At 39.1% G+C, this 18058-nt stretch overlaps 1 protein-coding gene across 1 annotated transcript in view; it reads right to left on the bottom strand.

Annotated features, from left to right (window-relative positions):
* LOC118367186 (G-protein coupled receptor 39-like) overlaps positions 1-13856 on the bottom strand; it is a 59405-nt gene extending 45549 nt beyond the window's left edge. The window contains exons 1-2 of the mRNA XM_035750326.1: positions 13588-13856; positions 12535-13389 (exon numbers count right to left, since the gene is read on the bottom strand). Coding sequence (XP_035606219.1) covers positions 12535-13324 — 790 coding nt within the window. The 5' untranslated portion in view covers positions 13325-13389; positions 13588-13856. The remainder of the gene's footprint in view (positions 1-12534; positions 13390-13587) is intronic.
* Positions 13857-18058: the final 4202 nt, after the last annotated feature.

The following is an 18058-nucleotide window of genomic DNA, read 5'->3' as shown; positions in this document are numbered from 1 at the left end:
AGAGATTAGCACTTCATGTAGTGCAACAAAACGGCCAAATATTTACCTATTAACTTGTTATTGGGGTATTAATTAAAGTTGGTGTCCATATTATTTTCATCCTCGTCTGTGTAGTAGTTACACACGATATTATCTCTTTCCTCGTTACCATTGTCAATTACTCTAATAACTTCTAATAGTAACTGTATCCACTGGCGAATTGGGGGAAAGAGTGAGGTGGTTGCCATCTTAGTCAAGAGATGTTTTTGTAGCAGTTCTGCCTGCCTGCAGTAATCTTCTCTCATTTTTATTTTACTAGTCAAGTCAGTTAAGTCTTATTTTCAATGATGGCCTAGGAACAGTGGGTTAAGTGCCTTGTTCAGAATGACAGATTTATACCTTGTCAGCTGAGAGATTTGAACTTTTAGGTTATTGGTCCAACGCTCTAACCACTGGGCTACGCTGCCTCCCCAGATTGTGGGGTTGTCATCATTAAGTAACATAATAGATGCAACGCATTAAATATTTCAATTCATTCACTATGAAATGAACTTGCCCCAGAAGCATTTAACTGCAGGGCACTCCCACATCATATGAAGTAATGTGCCTACCTGATTTAGGGGACAGAGTGAACAGTTGGGGGATGAGGCCAATTTAATTGTAAAATGTATCCTTGGTGTTAAAGACATATCAGTGAAGACCAGTGGTGGAAAAATTACTCAAATGTCATACTTGAGTAAAAGTAAAAATACCTTAACAGAAAATGACTCAAGTAAAAGTGAAAGTTACCCAGTAAAACACTACTTGAGTAAAAGCCTGAAAGTATATGGTATTAAATATACTCAAGTACAGCGGTAGAACAAGTACTCAATCGTCATACTTGTGTAAAAGTACAAAGTAAAAGTAAATGCTATACATCAAATTCCTTATATTAAGCAAACCAAGCGGCAAGATGTTCTTATTATTTTTAATTACGGACATACATGGGGCACACTCCAACACTCAGAGATCATTTACAAACACAGTATTTGTGTTTCATGAGTCCGCCAGATCAGAGGTTGTAGGGTTGACAAAGTGTTATATTGAGAGATGCCCTAATTCTGTCTTGGTTGAACATTCTGAATGTAATGAGTACTTTTAGGTGTCAGGGAATAAGTATGGAGTAAAAAGTATCATGTTTTCTTTAGTAATATAGTGCGGTAAAAGTAAAAGTTGTAAAACATATAAATAGTAAATTAAAGCACAGACACCCCAAAAAACTAAGTAAGTAGTACTTTAAAATAGTTTTACTTACACTACCATTCAAAAGTTTGGGGTCACTTAGAAATGCCCTTGTTTTTGAAAGAAACGCACATTTTTTGTCCATTAAAATAACATCAACTTGATCAGAAATACAGTGTAGACATTGTTAATGTTGTAAATGACTATTGTCGCTGGAAACTGAATATTTGTTATGGAATATCTACACTGGCATACAGAGGCCCATTATCAGCAACCATCACTCCTGTGTTCCAATAGCACGTTGTGTTAGCTAATCCAAGTTTATCATTTTAAAAGGCTAATTGATCGTTAGAAAACCCTTCTGCAATCATGTTAGCACAGCTGAACACACCCACCTTCAGGGAAGTCAACTGATGTTCAACATCTGTACCCATTCAACACAGGCTAAATTGACATACTAGTTATTACGTCTAAACAAAACATTTTTAGAGGGTTCTCATAGGCTTACAATGTTGTTTCTGTATTATTTCTTGAAGTTGTCAAAGACTCCAGTCACCAAAGTCATAGACTTTTCTCTCTGTTACCGCATGGCAAGCGGTACCAGAGTGCCAAGTCTAGGTCCAAAAGGCTCCTTAACAGCTTCTACACCCAAGTTATAAGACTGCCGGACAATTAATCAAATGGCCACCCAGATTATTTCCATTGATTTGAACAGTCGCTAAGATTAAATTTAGTTGTGATTGTTGCAAAATACCTATTTTGAATGATTACCATGGTTGAGTCTTACTCGATGGATGGCAAATGTTGCTATTTAAAAAAAAATCTAAACATTAAATTCTGTCTTGACTTTGGAAAGAGTAATAGCTACCGGGTCTGAAAAGAGTGTTTGTTGAGAACGCTGTAACACAGTTAACAAAATGTCTTGTTTTATTGTGATTATTCAGCGAAGATGCAAATGCAGTTGCATTATTTTTATAAAACCTTTGGTCGCATCCCAAAGAATCCAGAGGTCATTGACATAATTTTAATTGATCATTATGAATGAATTTAGTGACATTTCTAATTGATCACAGAATGTATGATTTTGCAGTAATGAAATGTTGAAACGGCAACTGTTGGCTTTTTTAGGAGATTCATAAATTTGAAATAGGCAGCTGTAAGCATAGTGGTCAGACAAGCTCATATGTGAAATTTCTATTTTCTTAATTAAAGACAATATAGGTGTAGAAAATAGTAGAAGAATAGAATAATAATTTATGCCTGTTTGAGTAGAAAGTGTACTCTTTTTTTGCTTCAGGATTATCATCATCATGATATTAATCATCAGAGGATAACTACCTCAAAACAATGTCATTTAACTTTTAATTTCCATTGGCTCAGTATGACATGATTGAGGTGCCAGTGTCCATGCTGCTTGACAAGCTGAATTATGCCTGCTCCAGTGCACAATGAGTAGGGGCTAATGGATGAAACCCCATTTCACGCCTTCATCACTGTAATATGGCCAGCCATCCCCCTGTCCTGTCAGAACCAGAACCCGTAGGGAGGTCACCGGAGCACATACTGTACACTCAATCTGATTCTCACTCTATCCAATTTCAAAGACACAATTAAACCAGTGAAGATGTACGGGCCGACATGTAATTGAGTCCGACCCATGAAAATGGCATCTTGTTTTTACACTCCAGGCAATGAGATCATTACACCATAGGGTCAATCAGTTATTACTATGTTTGAGTGTGTTCACTTACTTTAAAATATAACATGAATAAAATAATAATATTGTATAAAATATACTATTCTATGATTTCACCTTTATTTAACCAGGTAGGCCAGTTGAGAACAAGGTCTCATTTACAACTGCATCCTGGCCAAGATAAGGCAAAGCAGTGCGACAAAAACAACACAGTAACACAATAGAAAAATCTATGTACAGCGTGTGCAAATGTAGTAAAATGATCGAGGTAAGGCAATAAATAGGCCATAGTGGAGAAATAATTACAATTTAGCATTAACACTGGATTGATAGATGTGCAGATAATGATGTGCAAGTAGAGATACTGGGGTGCAAAAGAGCAACGTTTACAAAGTTTAGGATAAGGTTTCAAAAGGGCATGCAAGTCTTAAAATCAATGTGCTACTTTACAACAATGTGTCTTGTGTTAATACAGAAAAAGCATGATGAATGTTGATGGGTCAAAGACGTATAAGGTTTTCAAAGTAACAAAAAAATAAAACAGCAATTACAATTCTCTAAAATGCTTGTTTTATGTTAAATGGAGTGTCACCTATGCCCTTTTATAGTTATATTAAAAAATAAAGCCAATCATTAATTTTTTACAGTGATTCATGTGAATGTACCCTATTAAAATGTAATTCAGTATAACACTAAGTGTTGTTTTTTTATCGTAATTTTATGCCCATTTTTCATAATGACAAGGTTATATATCCATGCTTGGACTGGCAGAAATACAACTACCCAGAAAAAAATGACATTTTATTTTGAATATCACATATTTGACGTGTCATGGGTACAACTCTTTTTTTTTTACAAAAACTATCTGAAAAAAAATCTATGAAAATATCTTTCCCTTCATCCTTTGAGACTTGTTTTTGTCTCTCTGAGTCAACACAAAATGATTGTATTTTAATATAAAATACTGGTGTTATACTGTATGACACTATGTTGTTACCCTGAATGACACATATCACTACAGCCCACTAAATGTGATTCCTTCAGCAATAACAATAATGATCATATTAACTATTATTAGTAGTAGCAATAGTATTTTTCTTTTAGCTATTTTTTAAGATATAAAACTGTGAAATAAACACAAGATGTTTAAAATGTGCAGGCTAGCTGAACTTAGATCACTTCCATACGAGAGAGAGAGAGATGACCTATACACCACACACATAAAGAACATGAGTTTTACTATGCAACATAGTTTAACTGACACATGAGGTACAATTTAATTCACGTAGGATTACATTATCATCAACATTTCAAACAAAGCATCAATTAAAAAACATTCCATAAACATTGTGCAAAAAACTGTAGTTTTGCTTAAAATCATCACGAAACAGTGGATATCTTTCTCAAAGTAATATCATGAAATTGCGTCACATCAGGCATTTGAAAGAAAATACATAAAAATGATCCCACCAACATCAAAACAAAACATTTCTGTATTCTGAACATCAGAATATTAACCAAATCCATTGTCTGAACATCAAATGGAACTCATCAACGTTCTCAAACTGAACTCATCATTCAATAACATCTTTAAAACATGGATTTATTTTTAGATCGCCTGTGTATGTCATTTTCTTGTGTAGGCCTATGTAGTATTCTGTAGCCTAACTGGTGTATAACTTGGAATTTGGACTAATGAATCTCTGTAAACTTTTCCCAGTCAGAGTTGCAGAGTATTGAATTCCTTTGTTTTGTAGTAAACGGCTCTGGTTCGGAGATTACTGCTTGGACATCCGACTTGAAGTAGTATGTGATGACCTTAACTTGGGGCCATGCAAATTAATTATTTACTTCAGCTGCTTGTTGCATGCAACTGATTTTCATCTCCTCTCCCACAACCTTCAAAACTTGGCCGGCAAATGGCTGGTAATCGTAATTGACTATTACGAACTTTCCGTTTAAGTCCTCTGGTGGTTTCACCATTGTGGATAGGCTGTCTTCTGTTTCTGCATTTTGGTTCTGAAAGTCCACCTCTTTTGGAGCATTGCACTCACAGGAGATGCATGCTCGGGAGCAGCAGGACACCTCCCGATGGTGGATCTTTCCAGGTTCCTTCGCAACGATCTGGAGGATTTTTAAGGTTCCTTTGACAGCTGGCAACGGCTTTATCAAATCGGTTAATCTCATCTTTAGCAACCCAGAAGTACTTTACACATGACTGCGTTTTCTCCAGCATGGTGTAGAGCTCCTTTGGGCTCTGGAGGTCACCTCCGTTTTTTGACAAACTCACCTGCACAACGTTTCACAGAACCACCAAACCCAACGGGTGCACCTTTTCCGTGAGACTTTTCAGAAAAATTCCACGTTACCTTTTTGAAACCCATGAGAAATGGCACCGTGCTCAGTAGGTAGAAATTATTTGCATTTCTATATTGTGTGACGGGGCCTTCACTTATGCAGTATAGTGTGGTCAGGGATGTTTTTTCCCCTTCATATTATCGAAGACGGGCTTTAGAACAGCCCACACGGCACGCTCGTCATGCCGAAGGGAATCTGAAATCGAGACATAGGATTGGCATTCCTGTGATGTGTACACAACACTCGTGTGTACAGTTGCCTGCTTACGGCTGCCCCCAAAATGAAAAGCCTGAACCTCTGTATGCAGCTTACGCGCATAATTTTCTTAAAAAGTCCATGTGGATTACAACCTCGTGTTCTTTAAGTGTGTCTTTTAAGTTTCGGCACTGCTCAACTTGGTGCAGCCAGTTAAACTGCAGGTACACACATGCAATTTCACCTACACAAAATAGCTACATAAAATGCCCATCAAACTTAAACTTACTTAAATTCAAACTTGTACAGTCTCAATTTTTCATAAAGTTCCCCAAATGTGAAGCAGCTATTAACTAATATAATTCAAAATAAAAAAATGTATCCATAATTGTGTAAAACAATATTAACAATCCATCAGTTATACCTTAACTGCAGTTCAATAAAACATTAACTACAGTGTAATAGTGCAACTTAATGTTAAGTGTTATCCACCCAGCTTTATATCCTATTATATCCTATTCTGTTGCTGACAGTAGCATGAAACCATGAAAACAATACCTTGCTTTTCTTCTGGCTAGTCTTTCCTCCCTAACAACTGGATCTGCGTTTAATATTTTGTGTGTGCCGTGCAGCCCTCTCCTTATTAGACAACGGCATCTACAATATAAAGATAATGTGCCTTGAAATACGTTAAAATGCCATACAATTGTTTGAAATGCTAACATTCAGTATTCATTCAACAAGTAACTATGAATTGCATGATTAAATGTTGTAAACTAGTGAAAACATGGGATAACAAAGCTACTGTCATTCAGCATAATGGGTGACATTGTGGTATAATATTTTTAATTGTATTTTTTTATTTATCTGTTATTTTACCAGGTAAGTTGACTGAGAACACATTCTCATTTGCAGCATCGACCTGGGGAATAGTTACAGGGGAGAGGAGGGGGATGAATGAGCCAATTGTAACAATTTATACTTTTGTTGTGCTGAAGGACAAAAGTGTGATACTGAACAACGGATTTCAAACGTAAACATATTTAACAGGAAGTTCCTTGGCCACCTATATAAAGTAATGACCTATAAAGATTATCCTTACTTTTCATATTTAATATAGCTTTTTATAAAATAATAACATTAAAATTACGTTTTCTGTGTTGTTCTGAAGGACATGTGGATGTTACTAGAGGGTGAAAAGGTGAAATCATCAAATATTTCAGAGAGATTTACTCACCTCATCACTTTGATAGAGGGTCTTCAATGGGTATTATTTGTGATGATTACCATCATGTGATATGCATGAAAATGGCATTTTACCTTTGCTATATTGATTGACATTGATGAAGTGCAGAAGTCTGGGCAAAAGCTATTAAAGTTTTTAAATATGCAGTATGTCACCTATTATTCTATGTATTGTTGCAAACACTAGCACAATTATGCCATGGGTGTTCATTTATATTTTTAGGATGAATTTCTACCTTTTAAAAACACTTCTGTCATTAGAATTTTAACCCAAAAGGACATTTTGACACTTTAGAGGTCAATAACTCCCTTAATGTAATAGTTTGCAACACAAACATTTCTGGGTCAAAAGAAGGGTAAGTGTTGAGTGATTTAATATTATATTTCTACATATTTATCATTTTATGTTAAATGAATGGCCTTGGGACACCAAATTTAAACGTCTCGTCTTTGACCCTGATACTACAGCGCCGTGTTACAGGTAAGTGGCTAGAAATGGTAACACTGTGCCCTCTGAGACTCAAATCATCAGGCTGATGGCATTAGTTAATCTCTCAGATTAGTTAGTGAAAAAAACACTGTTCTAGACCTGCTGATGAATTCTTCCTGCCCCACCTTACCGGGAGGCTGATAAATTACTGAAGCTACTGGCTAAATTACAGTCATGCTAATGGAACCTTACGTAGTCAAGCCCTTTTTCATGAAAAGGGGGAGCAGATGGTACAAAGCATGACACAGGATAAATCATCTCACACAATGAACACTAGACTGGAAAATGAGGGTTTGACGAACATCTACATCATTTATATTGCAGCAAATTCGGGAGGTAGCCCAGACAAGGACTTGAACCCAGGACCAGCAATTGTCAACCAGGGACTGCTTTACAGTTTTTCCCAAAATGGCACTTTCTCCATGACACTGTTAATTTATTTTGACACTTGACATGTACTTAACCTTACTATGCTCCAGCAACTCACCAATGCTTCACGTCCCCGTACTATGGGGGACCAAGCCTTCTGCCCCCTTGCCCCTCGCCTATGGAATGCTCTCCCTGAACATCTGAGGGCTGCTCCATCAATCAGAACTTTTAAAATGGGCCTTACAACATATTTATACAGACGGTCTTTCTTATAGTCCTACTCTAAGTCCTTTTAGCACCTATTCTACTACTGTACTTCTATTTCCTGTCTTGATTCTAAACGTTTTTACACTGAACAAAAATATACAAGCAACATGCAACAATTTCAACATTTTACTGAGATACCGTTCACATAAGGAAATCAGTTAATTGAAATAAATTCATTAGACCCTAATCTATGGATCTCACATGACTGGGAATACAGATATGCATTGGTTGGTCACGGACACATGCCCCTACTTTTTTAAGGTATCAAAAAAACAGTGTCTTATGTGACCAGCATTTGCCCCATGCAGCGTGACACATCTCCTTCGCATAGAGTTGATCAGGCTGTTGATTGTGGCCTGTGGAATGTTGTCCCACTCCACTTCAATGGCTGTGCAAATTTGCTGGATATTGACGGGAACTGGAACACGCTGTCGTAAACGTCGATCCAGAGCATTCCAAACATACTCAATGGGTGACATGTCTGATGAGTATGCAGGGACATTTTCAGCTTCCAGGAATTGTGTACAGATACTTGCGACATGGGTGCCGTGCATTATCATGCTGAAAAATGAGGTGATGGCAGCGGATGAATGGCACGACAATGGGTCTCAGGATCTCGTCACGGTATCTCTGTGCATTCAAAATGCCATTGATAAAATGTAAGTGTGTTCATTGTCCTTAGCTTATGCTTGCCCATATCATAACCCCACCATGGGGGTCTCTGTTTACAATGTTGACATCAGCCAACCACTCGCCCACACGACGCCATAGACGCTGTCTGCCATCTGCCTGGTACAGTTGAAAACTGGATTGATCTGTGAAGAGCACACTTTTCCAGTGTGCCAGTGGCCATAAACGGTGAGAATTTGCCCACTAAAGTTGATTACGACGCCAAACTGCAGTCAGGTCAAGACCCTGGTGAGGACGATGAGCACGCTGATGAGCTTCCCTGAGACGGTTTATGACAGTTTGTGCAGAAAAAACTTGGTTGTGCAAACCAGTTTCATCCGCTTTCTGGGTGGCTGGTCTCAGATGATCCCGCAGGTGAAGAAGCCGGATGTGGATGTCCTGGGCTGGCGTGGTTATACATGGTCTGCAGTTGCGAGACCGGTTGGACATACTGCCAATTTCTTGTGTTGTGTGACAAAACGGCACATTTTAGAGTGACCTTTTATTGTCCCCAGCACAAGTTGCACCTGTGTAATGGTCATCCTGTTTAATCAGCTTCTTCTGTCAGGTGGATGGATTTTCTTGGCAAAGGAGAAATGTTCACTAACAGGGATGTAAACAAATTTGTGCACAACATCTGGGAGAAATAAGCTCTTTGTGTGTATGGAACATTTCTGTGATCTTTTATTTCAGCTCATGACATGTTGCATTTATATTTTTGTTCCGTGTATTTTATGTCATTTCTTTAAATCACTATTTACATTTTTGTCTATGTAGAGCATTGAGATATCACTGTAATGAAGTGTTATACAAATTAAATTTATTATTATTATTTCATTCCGATTGCAACACAAACTCAAGGATGCTTATGTTGCAATACTAGCTGTTGAATACAACCACACCGCTCTGAAAACAAATACACATAATTACATATGAATCCCTTCCAAAGTACCACTTGCCAAGTGGCAGCAGGCCAGCCAGGCACTGATATTCCTACCTTGCAATCAGTTGAAGGACAGCTCTTTTTTAAGCACTGCTCAATGAGCTGTTGTACCTTCAAGTAGTGATCACTGGTCTAGTAGTGAAATGGAAGCCACGATGGCATAACCAATTGTGGAGATTGTTGTTGTCTGAAAGGGCTGTGGTGGTATTTAGGAATGGAGAAGCCTTAGGATGTACATGAACAAAGTAACTAAAGAAGCTACACATTTCTAAGGCGAATCCAATGATGATTTAGCATATGCCTGGTTTCTAAGCGTACATGATATGGTTAGCGTATATGCTACTGTAGGCCTATATTTTACAGCTGGACATTCTGCAAATTTATATCACTTATATAACTGTTGATTTAGATGAATAATATATCTATAGATGATATAATTATATTTAATATATAATAGATGACACACAGAAATGTAAAAATGCAAGGGTATGTCTGTGTCCTAAATATTAATATGTATACAGTGAAAGGTTCAAGTAGGTGGTTGAGAGGAGCAGAGTGCAGTATTGAGGAGAGATGAGGTTACACATTCTCTCAGTTTACATTATCAAGTGCCAAATTGAAGTAAATCTGCCCATTTTCAATTTGATAACACACGTACCCCTAGTGAGATCTGCTGTACCATTAATATAGTAATTTTAATCTTAATATATCATACTGTTGGGTTCTGAAAATCTGAAATATACTTATTCAGCTCACTGAGGGAGAGAGGGGAATGTATAACGTTTACATTCTGTCCGGATATATTATGGTTAGCCATCGAGGATCCTATGGGAGGAGGAGAGACACTCTGGTACAAGTCAACATGACAGCCGTGAGTTGGGGAGGAGTGAGTCAGGTCAGATGAGCTGAGGAAGAACAGATGTCACTAAAGTTCTGTCGAGCAAAAGAGATGCATTGTCTTTTCAGATGTGTAGGAAGAGACTCAGTATAGGAGAAAGGACAAAATATCAGTGCTTGTGTGAATATGTCTTATGCCGCTGTATGACCCAATGGGTGAAAAAACTTGGTTTAAGCTTTACTAATTGTCTGTGAAATTCTACAAGGTTCATTTAGAACCTAACAATACATTATATTCACGTTGACTTCCGATACTCTTTGCCATGTGGTATTATTTGCTGTTTGGATAAACTATTGCCTGGAAACCCTGTAACCAATTTAGAGCAAACACTTCACATGTGCATGTTGACCTGTCTGCACGCAGCCACACAAAATAATCATTATAGTCAATGTCAAGATGGATTACAGGCCTCCGATTCTAGACCAATGTCTCTGTCAACAAATGTACAGTAAACAAGGCTTCCTGCTTCCAGCACACGAGGACTTTACATTCATTCGAGACATGAGAAAATACAATAATACGGTCCAGAACTAATGAAGAAATAACTCTGCCTACTTAATGTGTATACACACTTCAATGTTGTGTGGTATTTATTTCTATCCACGTGACATCAATATAACATGGCCAACTACAGGCGTGTTCTTCATGTGAGTTCCCTTGAGATTCTCTGTGGACAGTAATGGCACAGACCACCCCAAACAGAAGACGTATGTGTGAAATCAATCCTTTGAAAGGTCATAACTTTTAAAAATGGTGTCGTGGAGTCAATCAGAGCTTGGGGCCGAGAGCGGCAGACACAGAGAAAGCAACATGATTGGACAATAGAACTAACAGAGCTTGCTTTATGCAGATTGGCATAGTGTAGTCCTGACATATGCAACTGTAGGCCTAAAAAGAAATAGACTTACAGTCTATGTCAGCTATTGTTTTTATAGATTAATTCCAGTTAATACTTTTAGATTGAAAAAGGTAGGTAGCCTAGTCAGCCCAAGTTTGAATGTAAACCCAATGCAAACTTGAGCTGACAAAATGTTTCTTCATTCCGTTGTTGCAGAAGTTCCATCTACTTTTATAGCACTCTAATTCTATAGGGTTGGTCTTTACCTCCTTGTTGTCTTTCAGGAGTAATGAGACCTTCTTTTCCAGGTAAGCACTTTTCGTTTATCTCAGCAGCATTGAATTCAAACGCCTTAGATGCTTTCGTGATCATGAGATTGTTCTGTTTGATTTGAGAGTTAATGTCCTCAAGTGTTTTGTCTTGCTTATCGAACCTGTCTTTGAGCATGTTATCTCCAAGTCGTGTTGCATTTGAAATCTTGTCTACTTTTGGTTCATTTTCATCTCCTTCCCCGGGTTTGCCTTTATCTTTGGGTTGTGGTCTTTAATGGGGGAAACGTGAGAGGAATCCCTGCGTCTGTCTTTTCTACTGATGAGGAGGGGGTAGCCAGGACATAGTTGTGGTCAGATGCTTTTGCTCTGTAGCCTTAGTGTTGTTGCAATGGTTGTTGCTAGCACCTTTGACACTAGCTTTCAGAGGACCGGATCCTGAGGAAAATGTTGACATTGACATTCTCTTCTAGGTCAATAACCAACAGTATAGTGACTAATACATATTTTTTTATTTACAGTATTTTGAATTGAGTGAAGTTCAGGTTGTAAAAAATAAATTGAGAGACTTCGCTAACTAGCTCTTTGAAGTTTGCGTGCTTAGGTCGTCATCTTGACGAAATACTCAATGCCGGAGGAAAGTGAAGAGAGCGCCTTGAGATTTGTGCGTTGCGTCCAGCATGCACGACTTGTGATTTCTGTGAATCTGATTGGTCAAGACACAGCAAAGAGCTTGCAGCAGCACTTCGACGTGAAGCACTCCAATGTGAAGGACAGAGAAATTGTGCTCGAGTTGTGAGTTGACAAATCATGAGGCAAATAGAACTAAAAAACAACACTTTGGCCATCTTTTTAACTCTTTGCGACAATATATTTTATTAACCTAAATCAAAATCGCCACACATTTTCCGGCGGCCCTGTCACAACAGCTACACTGTCTACCAGTTGGAATGCAATGGTGTACACGCCCTGTGTAACACAAACATGCACACGGACACACACACATTGTGGCCACCAGTTGGCTAAACAAAATGTATCATCATCCTTTCAAAATTGCAATTAGATATTTTAGGTAGAATGTAAAAGTGTCAACTTACCTAGAAAAAGGATGGTTTGCTTCTTGGCGGCTTTGACCCTGGCACTCTCGTGTTTTGGCTTGTCCTCAACTCCGTTGACCCCTCTTCCTATGGGCCCCATGGTTTTCTGAAGGACCAGGATCATGGCCCGACACATGACCCCCACGCTGACCAGCACCACCATGTACACAATGAACGCCACAAAGATACTGGCCCTGTACATTCCCCACTGGTTTCTCAGGTTGGTGCAGAACGTCAGGTTCTGGACGGGCATGATGGCTCGCTCTGGGACATAGCCCTCCATTCCTGTGACGAACAGCAGCGGGAGGGCTACGAACACGGACGTGACCCAGGCGAGAGCGATGAGACTCCCAGTTGTTCGCTCTCTGCCCAGGGCCTTGAAGCGGAACGGGTGGCAAATGGCAATGTAGCGTTCAAAGCTGAGCGTCGCCACGTTCAAGATGGTGGCGTAACTGCAGGCCTCGAACAGGAAGTTGTAGATCTTGCAGGAAGCGTCACCCGAGGCTGAGGTGAAGGGGAACCACGTGGCACTGTAGAGCTCTACGGGCATTCCTATGAGGAGGACCAAAAGGTCGGAACATGCCAGGCTCACCATGTGGTCCGTCACATACTTTTGCAGGTAGCCATTCTGCCGCAGCACCTGTGTCACCCGAATGGTGATTCCATTACCCACGATGCCTGTGAGCAGGATGAGGCTGTACAGGACAGTGAGGAAGACTTTGATGGCATAGTTGGGCTCCAACTCCTTCCAGTCTTTCTCCTCGGCTATCTCGGCCTCCCCCTCATTCATGGTTACTGAGTTTCGATTTCCAGATATAGATTTTTTCCTAGCGTATCAGTTCAGCAGGGCAGAGTCTGTAATAGAGCCCAGAGGAAATCCAAACAGCCAGGGAGAGATATATTTTTCAGAGATAAAATAATATATTTCTGACACCCTCGTCCAAAACCGTGGTTAACTCTAAAAGTAGATTAACTTAACACCTCTTTGTTTGACCTCTTTGTTGCCCAGATAAGCCATATCACAGAAGAATATTAGGATCCTATTAGACATACCAGAAAGTTTCTTTCTCGTTTTAGCTTCTTTGAAACACACGGCTCAGCGTGGCAGGACTCTCCATTACTGGCCTGAAGTCTGAGTTCATCGACCGTCCGTACAGTTCTTCATCCAGAAAGTATCGGATTTACTCCTTTGCTTGTGCCATGCTTCAAGCTGCACCCTGACAGCAGGCACTGATTTTCTCCTATCTCCTCTCTCCTACGAGTTAAAAATTAAACTTCAGAGCAAGGGAGAGAGAGAGCACGGCCCTGTTCTGTTATCACTACTCAAGTGCAGTATGAACCCTGGCTAAACTTCAGGGACAAGGGTGGTTGTGTGTAGGCGGGACCAAGGGTTACTACACATCACTTTAGTCTCACAGAGGTGTGGCCCTTCCCGAATATTATCAACTCCCATTTGGATGAATATAATACTTGCCAGAACTAAAAAAATATAACTTTGCTACATGGCACATTTATTCAAACACTATTCTTAGGCTTATTTACACCAATTAAAACTATTTCAGAGTATACAAATTACTTTGACACTCTTCCACATGCTTTATAATAAAACAGAAGTGGTGAAATAACTTCACTATGTAGGATGAATGTAACAAAAGACATACTGGTACATGGAAGTTCAAAAGTTCGAATGGAGGAAGTTGTATTGAAATTAGCCAGACATGACTGAATTAAATTGCACACATTTTCTATTCAGGCCGTATCAAGTGCATATCATTTGACATTAACAATGAGCTGGCTCCAGACAGGAAGTAAATCAAACAAATACTAACACTTTGATTTAAGACAGGAAAAGTGACTGTATCCATTTTATGAAAACTTGGCCTGCAATTCGCTCTGATTTCACATAATAAGCATATTCCACAACAATTTGAGGTGGGTAAAGTTATAAAGCAGGTTTTACAAATCTGATTAGAGCACAGACCTGATTGGTTGAGTGCCAATCTCGGTATCCTCAAAAGCTCTCAGGCAGATAAAGCATGATAACCCAGGCCTATCTGCATGACAAAGCGTCGTCAGACAGGTGCACTCTCAACAGCGAAGCTAGCTAAATCAATTTGGTTTGTTTACAATAATTACCCTACCTCTTCATTTTCATCCCTTTTATATTTTCCTAATGATCTATCATTATGTTCTGTAATTGCCCTGATTGTAAATGTCTCTGTAAAACTGATATTTGAATGTTGTATAAGAGACGAGATGCTGACGTGCGTTTGACAAAACAGCTGAACTGAGTGCATGATGAATCACGAAAGAAATGTATCTCTGCAAGTAATGTACAATAGTACAATGGGCAGAACACAGAGAGACAGGTATGATATTTCCCAATGTCAGCTTATGAGGATAGGTGAGAGCTTTATCCTCTCACGAGCCTTTCACAATTATGGTCCAATTCCATTACTACAATTCATGCCAGCTGAATTTGGATATGGAATTTGTCCATGTAACTGCAATTATCTTCAATGACTAGACAGATTGGATCCAAACCAGAAATGTATTTGGAAGCCATATATTCAAGACAATCTGCTGACGTAATTTCACTGCTACCTTCTGTGTTCATCTTTTGTAGCTAGTAGAAATATACATTCTATAAACAGGAATGTGGTTTATAATTAGTGTTGTCATAAACACCAAAGATCATACAATACAAGAGTTGATCTATTGTCTTTCCTCTGTACCCGTTTCTGACTCGTAAGTTGGTCTTAAAAGGTCTCTCAGATGTTTTTGGCAGGATTTCTTGGACATAAATTGATAATAGCTTATTGTGGGTCAATGCAATGATGTACAGTAGATTACACTGTACATACTGTACTAAAAACAACACTCATACTATCACTATTATTTGGGGAGGCAGGTAGCCTAGTGGTTAGAGCGTTGGACTAGTAGCCGGAAGGTTGCAAGATCAAATCCCCAAGCTGACAAGGTAAAAATCTGTTGTTCTGCCCCTGAACAAAGCAGTTAACCCACTGTTTCTAGGCCATAATTTAACATTTTGTTCTTAACTGACTTGCCTAGTTAAATAAAGAAACAATAAAATTATATTAGTCTTTCAGGATGGAAAACCATTGTACAATTCAATTGTGTAGGCCATAGAGAAGTCTGAAAAATGTATACAACTGTTAAGAGATGGTGTTAGGTGGAGATCTGCTCCACTGATTTGGCCTTTGGCCTTCTCAGGCTGAATTAAAAACACTATCTGGCCAAATGAACATACTGCTATCTTCCAACCTAATCAGGGAGCGGAGCGGAAGAGGATTCACTGAATACAACACAACGTCTGAACTGTAAACCAGAAGTCGTTTAGCCTTGGGTCTTTTGTAGGTAGTTCTTTGACTAATAACAGAGATACAGAACGGAATTATAAAGTGTGAACCAACACAAACCTTAGCTAACAAATCCTAGGTAACATGAGCCCTACACTATAAATCATGTTTGAGGAGAACTTTGGTCAACTCTGAGTTCAACTCAGGATAACCGGTACCATGAAAGTGGCTCACCTTTAAGCCAGGTACATTTCTATGGCAACAAATCCTTCAGAACGATCCTGAATGAAGTCTCTGAGCCTAGAATTGAGGAAAAATGAAATCAGACTCCCTCCCCCGCAAAGATTGCGTCATCATCCCCTTCATTTGAGGAAGACGACTGATAAAATATTTTCTTGAATATAGTCATGTTAAAACACATATCACATTACAAATGTTGTAATGACAAAATACATTTGAAAGAATGTATTGTTAATTGGCAGCGTGCAGGGAAGAGATATCCCGCGTTTGTCATGGCTCTGGATGGTAAAGCTAACTAGCTAGCTAACATTACCCAGATAATGACACAGTATAACGTAGCTAGCTAACAACATATGGTTAATGTTATAAATTAATATACATTAATATATGGTTAATGTTATTAATCGTTAATGTTATCAAAAGTTATACCGCCAAGACATTGTTTATAACAATAACAACTAATGTAGCTAACGTTAGCTAGCTAAGGAGCTAGTACACTAGTATGTGTAGGTAGCATGCTAACCACTGGCTAGTTAGCTGTTCGGCAGGCCGATCCACCGGCTTACTAGCTGCTAGCTTACTAGCTGCTAGCTTACTAGCTTACTAGCTGCTGATGCAATAAGTTGATGCATTAAAGGTGAATTTAACCCTGTCTCATCTCCTTAATACTAATCACTAATATTAGCATAACACTTTGTGTCATAAAAATCTGATTTCTCTTCAACACAACCAAATACATTTAAAAAAATATATTTCTGTGGTTAATAATGTCTGAAACATCTCCAATCATTGAGACTAAAAAACACCACAAATAGTGTAAATTGTTGGTCTTTAAAAAATATGTTGCCTATTCATGTCTAAATCTGTAAGCTTTACAAAGAATCTTTGTCTTTCCAGGCCAGACCTCAAAGTGACACAGAGAGTGAGGACCTCACCTTAGTTGCAAAACAGAATATGCAAATATAGCTAACCATGAAAACGTTCAAATAAGTGAGCTCAAAAGAGAAAATGCAGCACTCAGAAAATCTCTCTCTGTGATTGAAGGTAAGCATTCCTGTGGATGCTCCCACAGAATATTCTCACCCTGCATGCAAGTCCAGGTTTAGTTTGGTATATATCCATAGATGTCAAATCAAAGTTTATTTGTCACGTGCGCTGAATACAACAGGTGTAGACCTTACAGTGAAATGCTTACTTACAGGCTCTAACCAATAGTGCAAAAAAAAGGTATTTGGTGAAAAATAGGTAAGTAAAAAAAAATAAAACAACAATAAAAAGGCAGGCTATATACAGTAGTGAGGCTATAAAAGTAGCGAGGATACCTACAGACACTGGTTAGTCAGGCTGATTGATGTAGTATGTACATGTAGATATGGTTAAAGTGACTATGCATATATGATGAACAGAGAGTAGCAGCAGCGTAAAAAGAGGTTTGGGGGGTGGGGGCAGACAATGCAAATAGTATGGGTAGCCATTTGATTACCTGTTCAGGAGTCTTATGGCTTGGGGGTAAAGACTGTTGAGAAGCCTTTTTGTCCTAGACTTGGCACTCCGGTACCACTTGCCATGCGGTAGTAGAGAGAACAGTCTATGACTGGGGTGGCTGGGTTCTTTGACAATTTTTAGGGCCTGGTGTAGAGGTCCTGGATGGCAGGCAGCTTAGCCCCAGTGATGTACTGGGCCGTACGCACTACCCTCTGTAGTGCCTTGCGGTCAGAGACCGAGCAGTTGCAGTACCAAGCAGTGATGCAACCAGATGCTCTCGATGTTGCAGCTGTAGAACCTTTTGCGGATCTCAGGACCCATGACAAATCTTTTTAGTTCCCTGAGGGGGAATAGGCTTTGTCATGCCCTCTTCACGACTATCTTGGTGTGTTTGGACCATTCTAGTTTGTTGTTGATGTGGACACCAAGGAACTTGAAGCTCTCAACCTGCTCCACTACAGCCCCGTCGATGAGAATGG

Source organism: Oncorhynchus keta, chromosome 34, assembly GCF_023373465.1.
Source record: "Oncorhynchus keta strain PuntledgeMale-10-30-2019 chromosome 34, Oket_V2, whole genome shotgun sequence".
Classification (NCBI taxonomy): domain Eukaryota; kingdom Metazoa; phylum Chordata; class Actinopteri; order Salmoniformes; family Salmonidae; genus Oncorhynchus; species Oncorhynchus keta.
The sequence above is the reverse complement of the archived record's forward strand: the minus strand, read 5'-3'. Positions and strand labels throughout refer to the sequence as shown.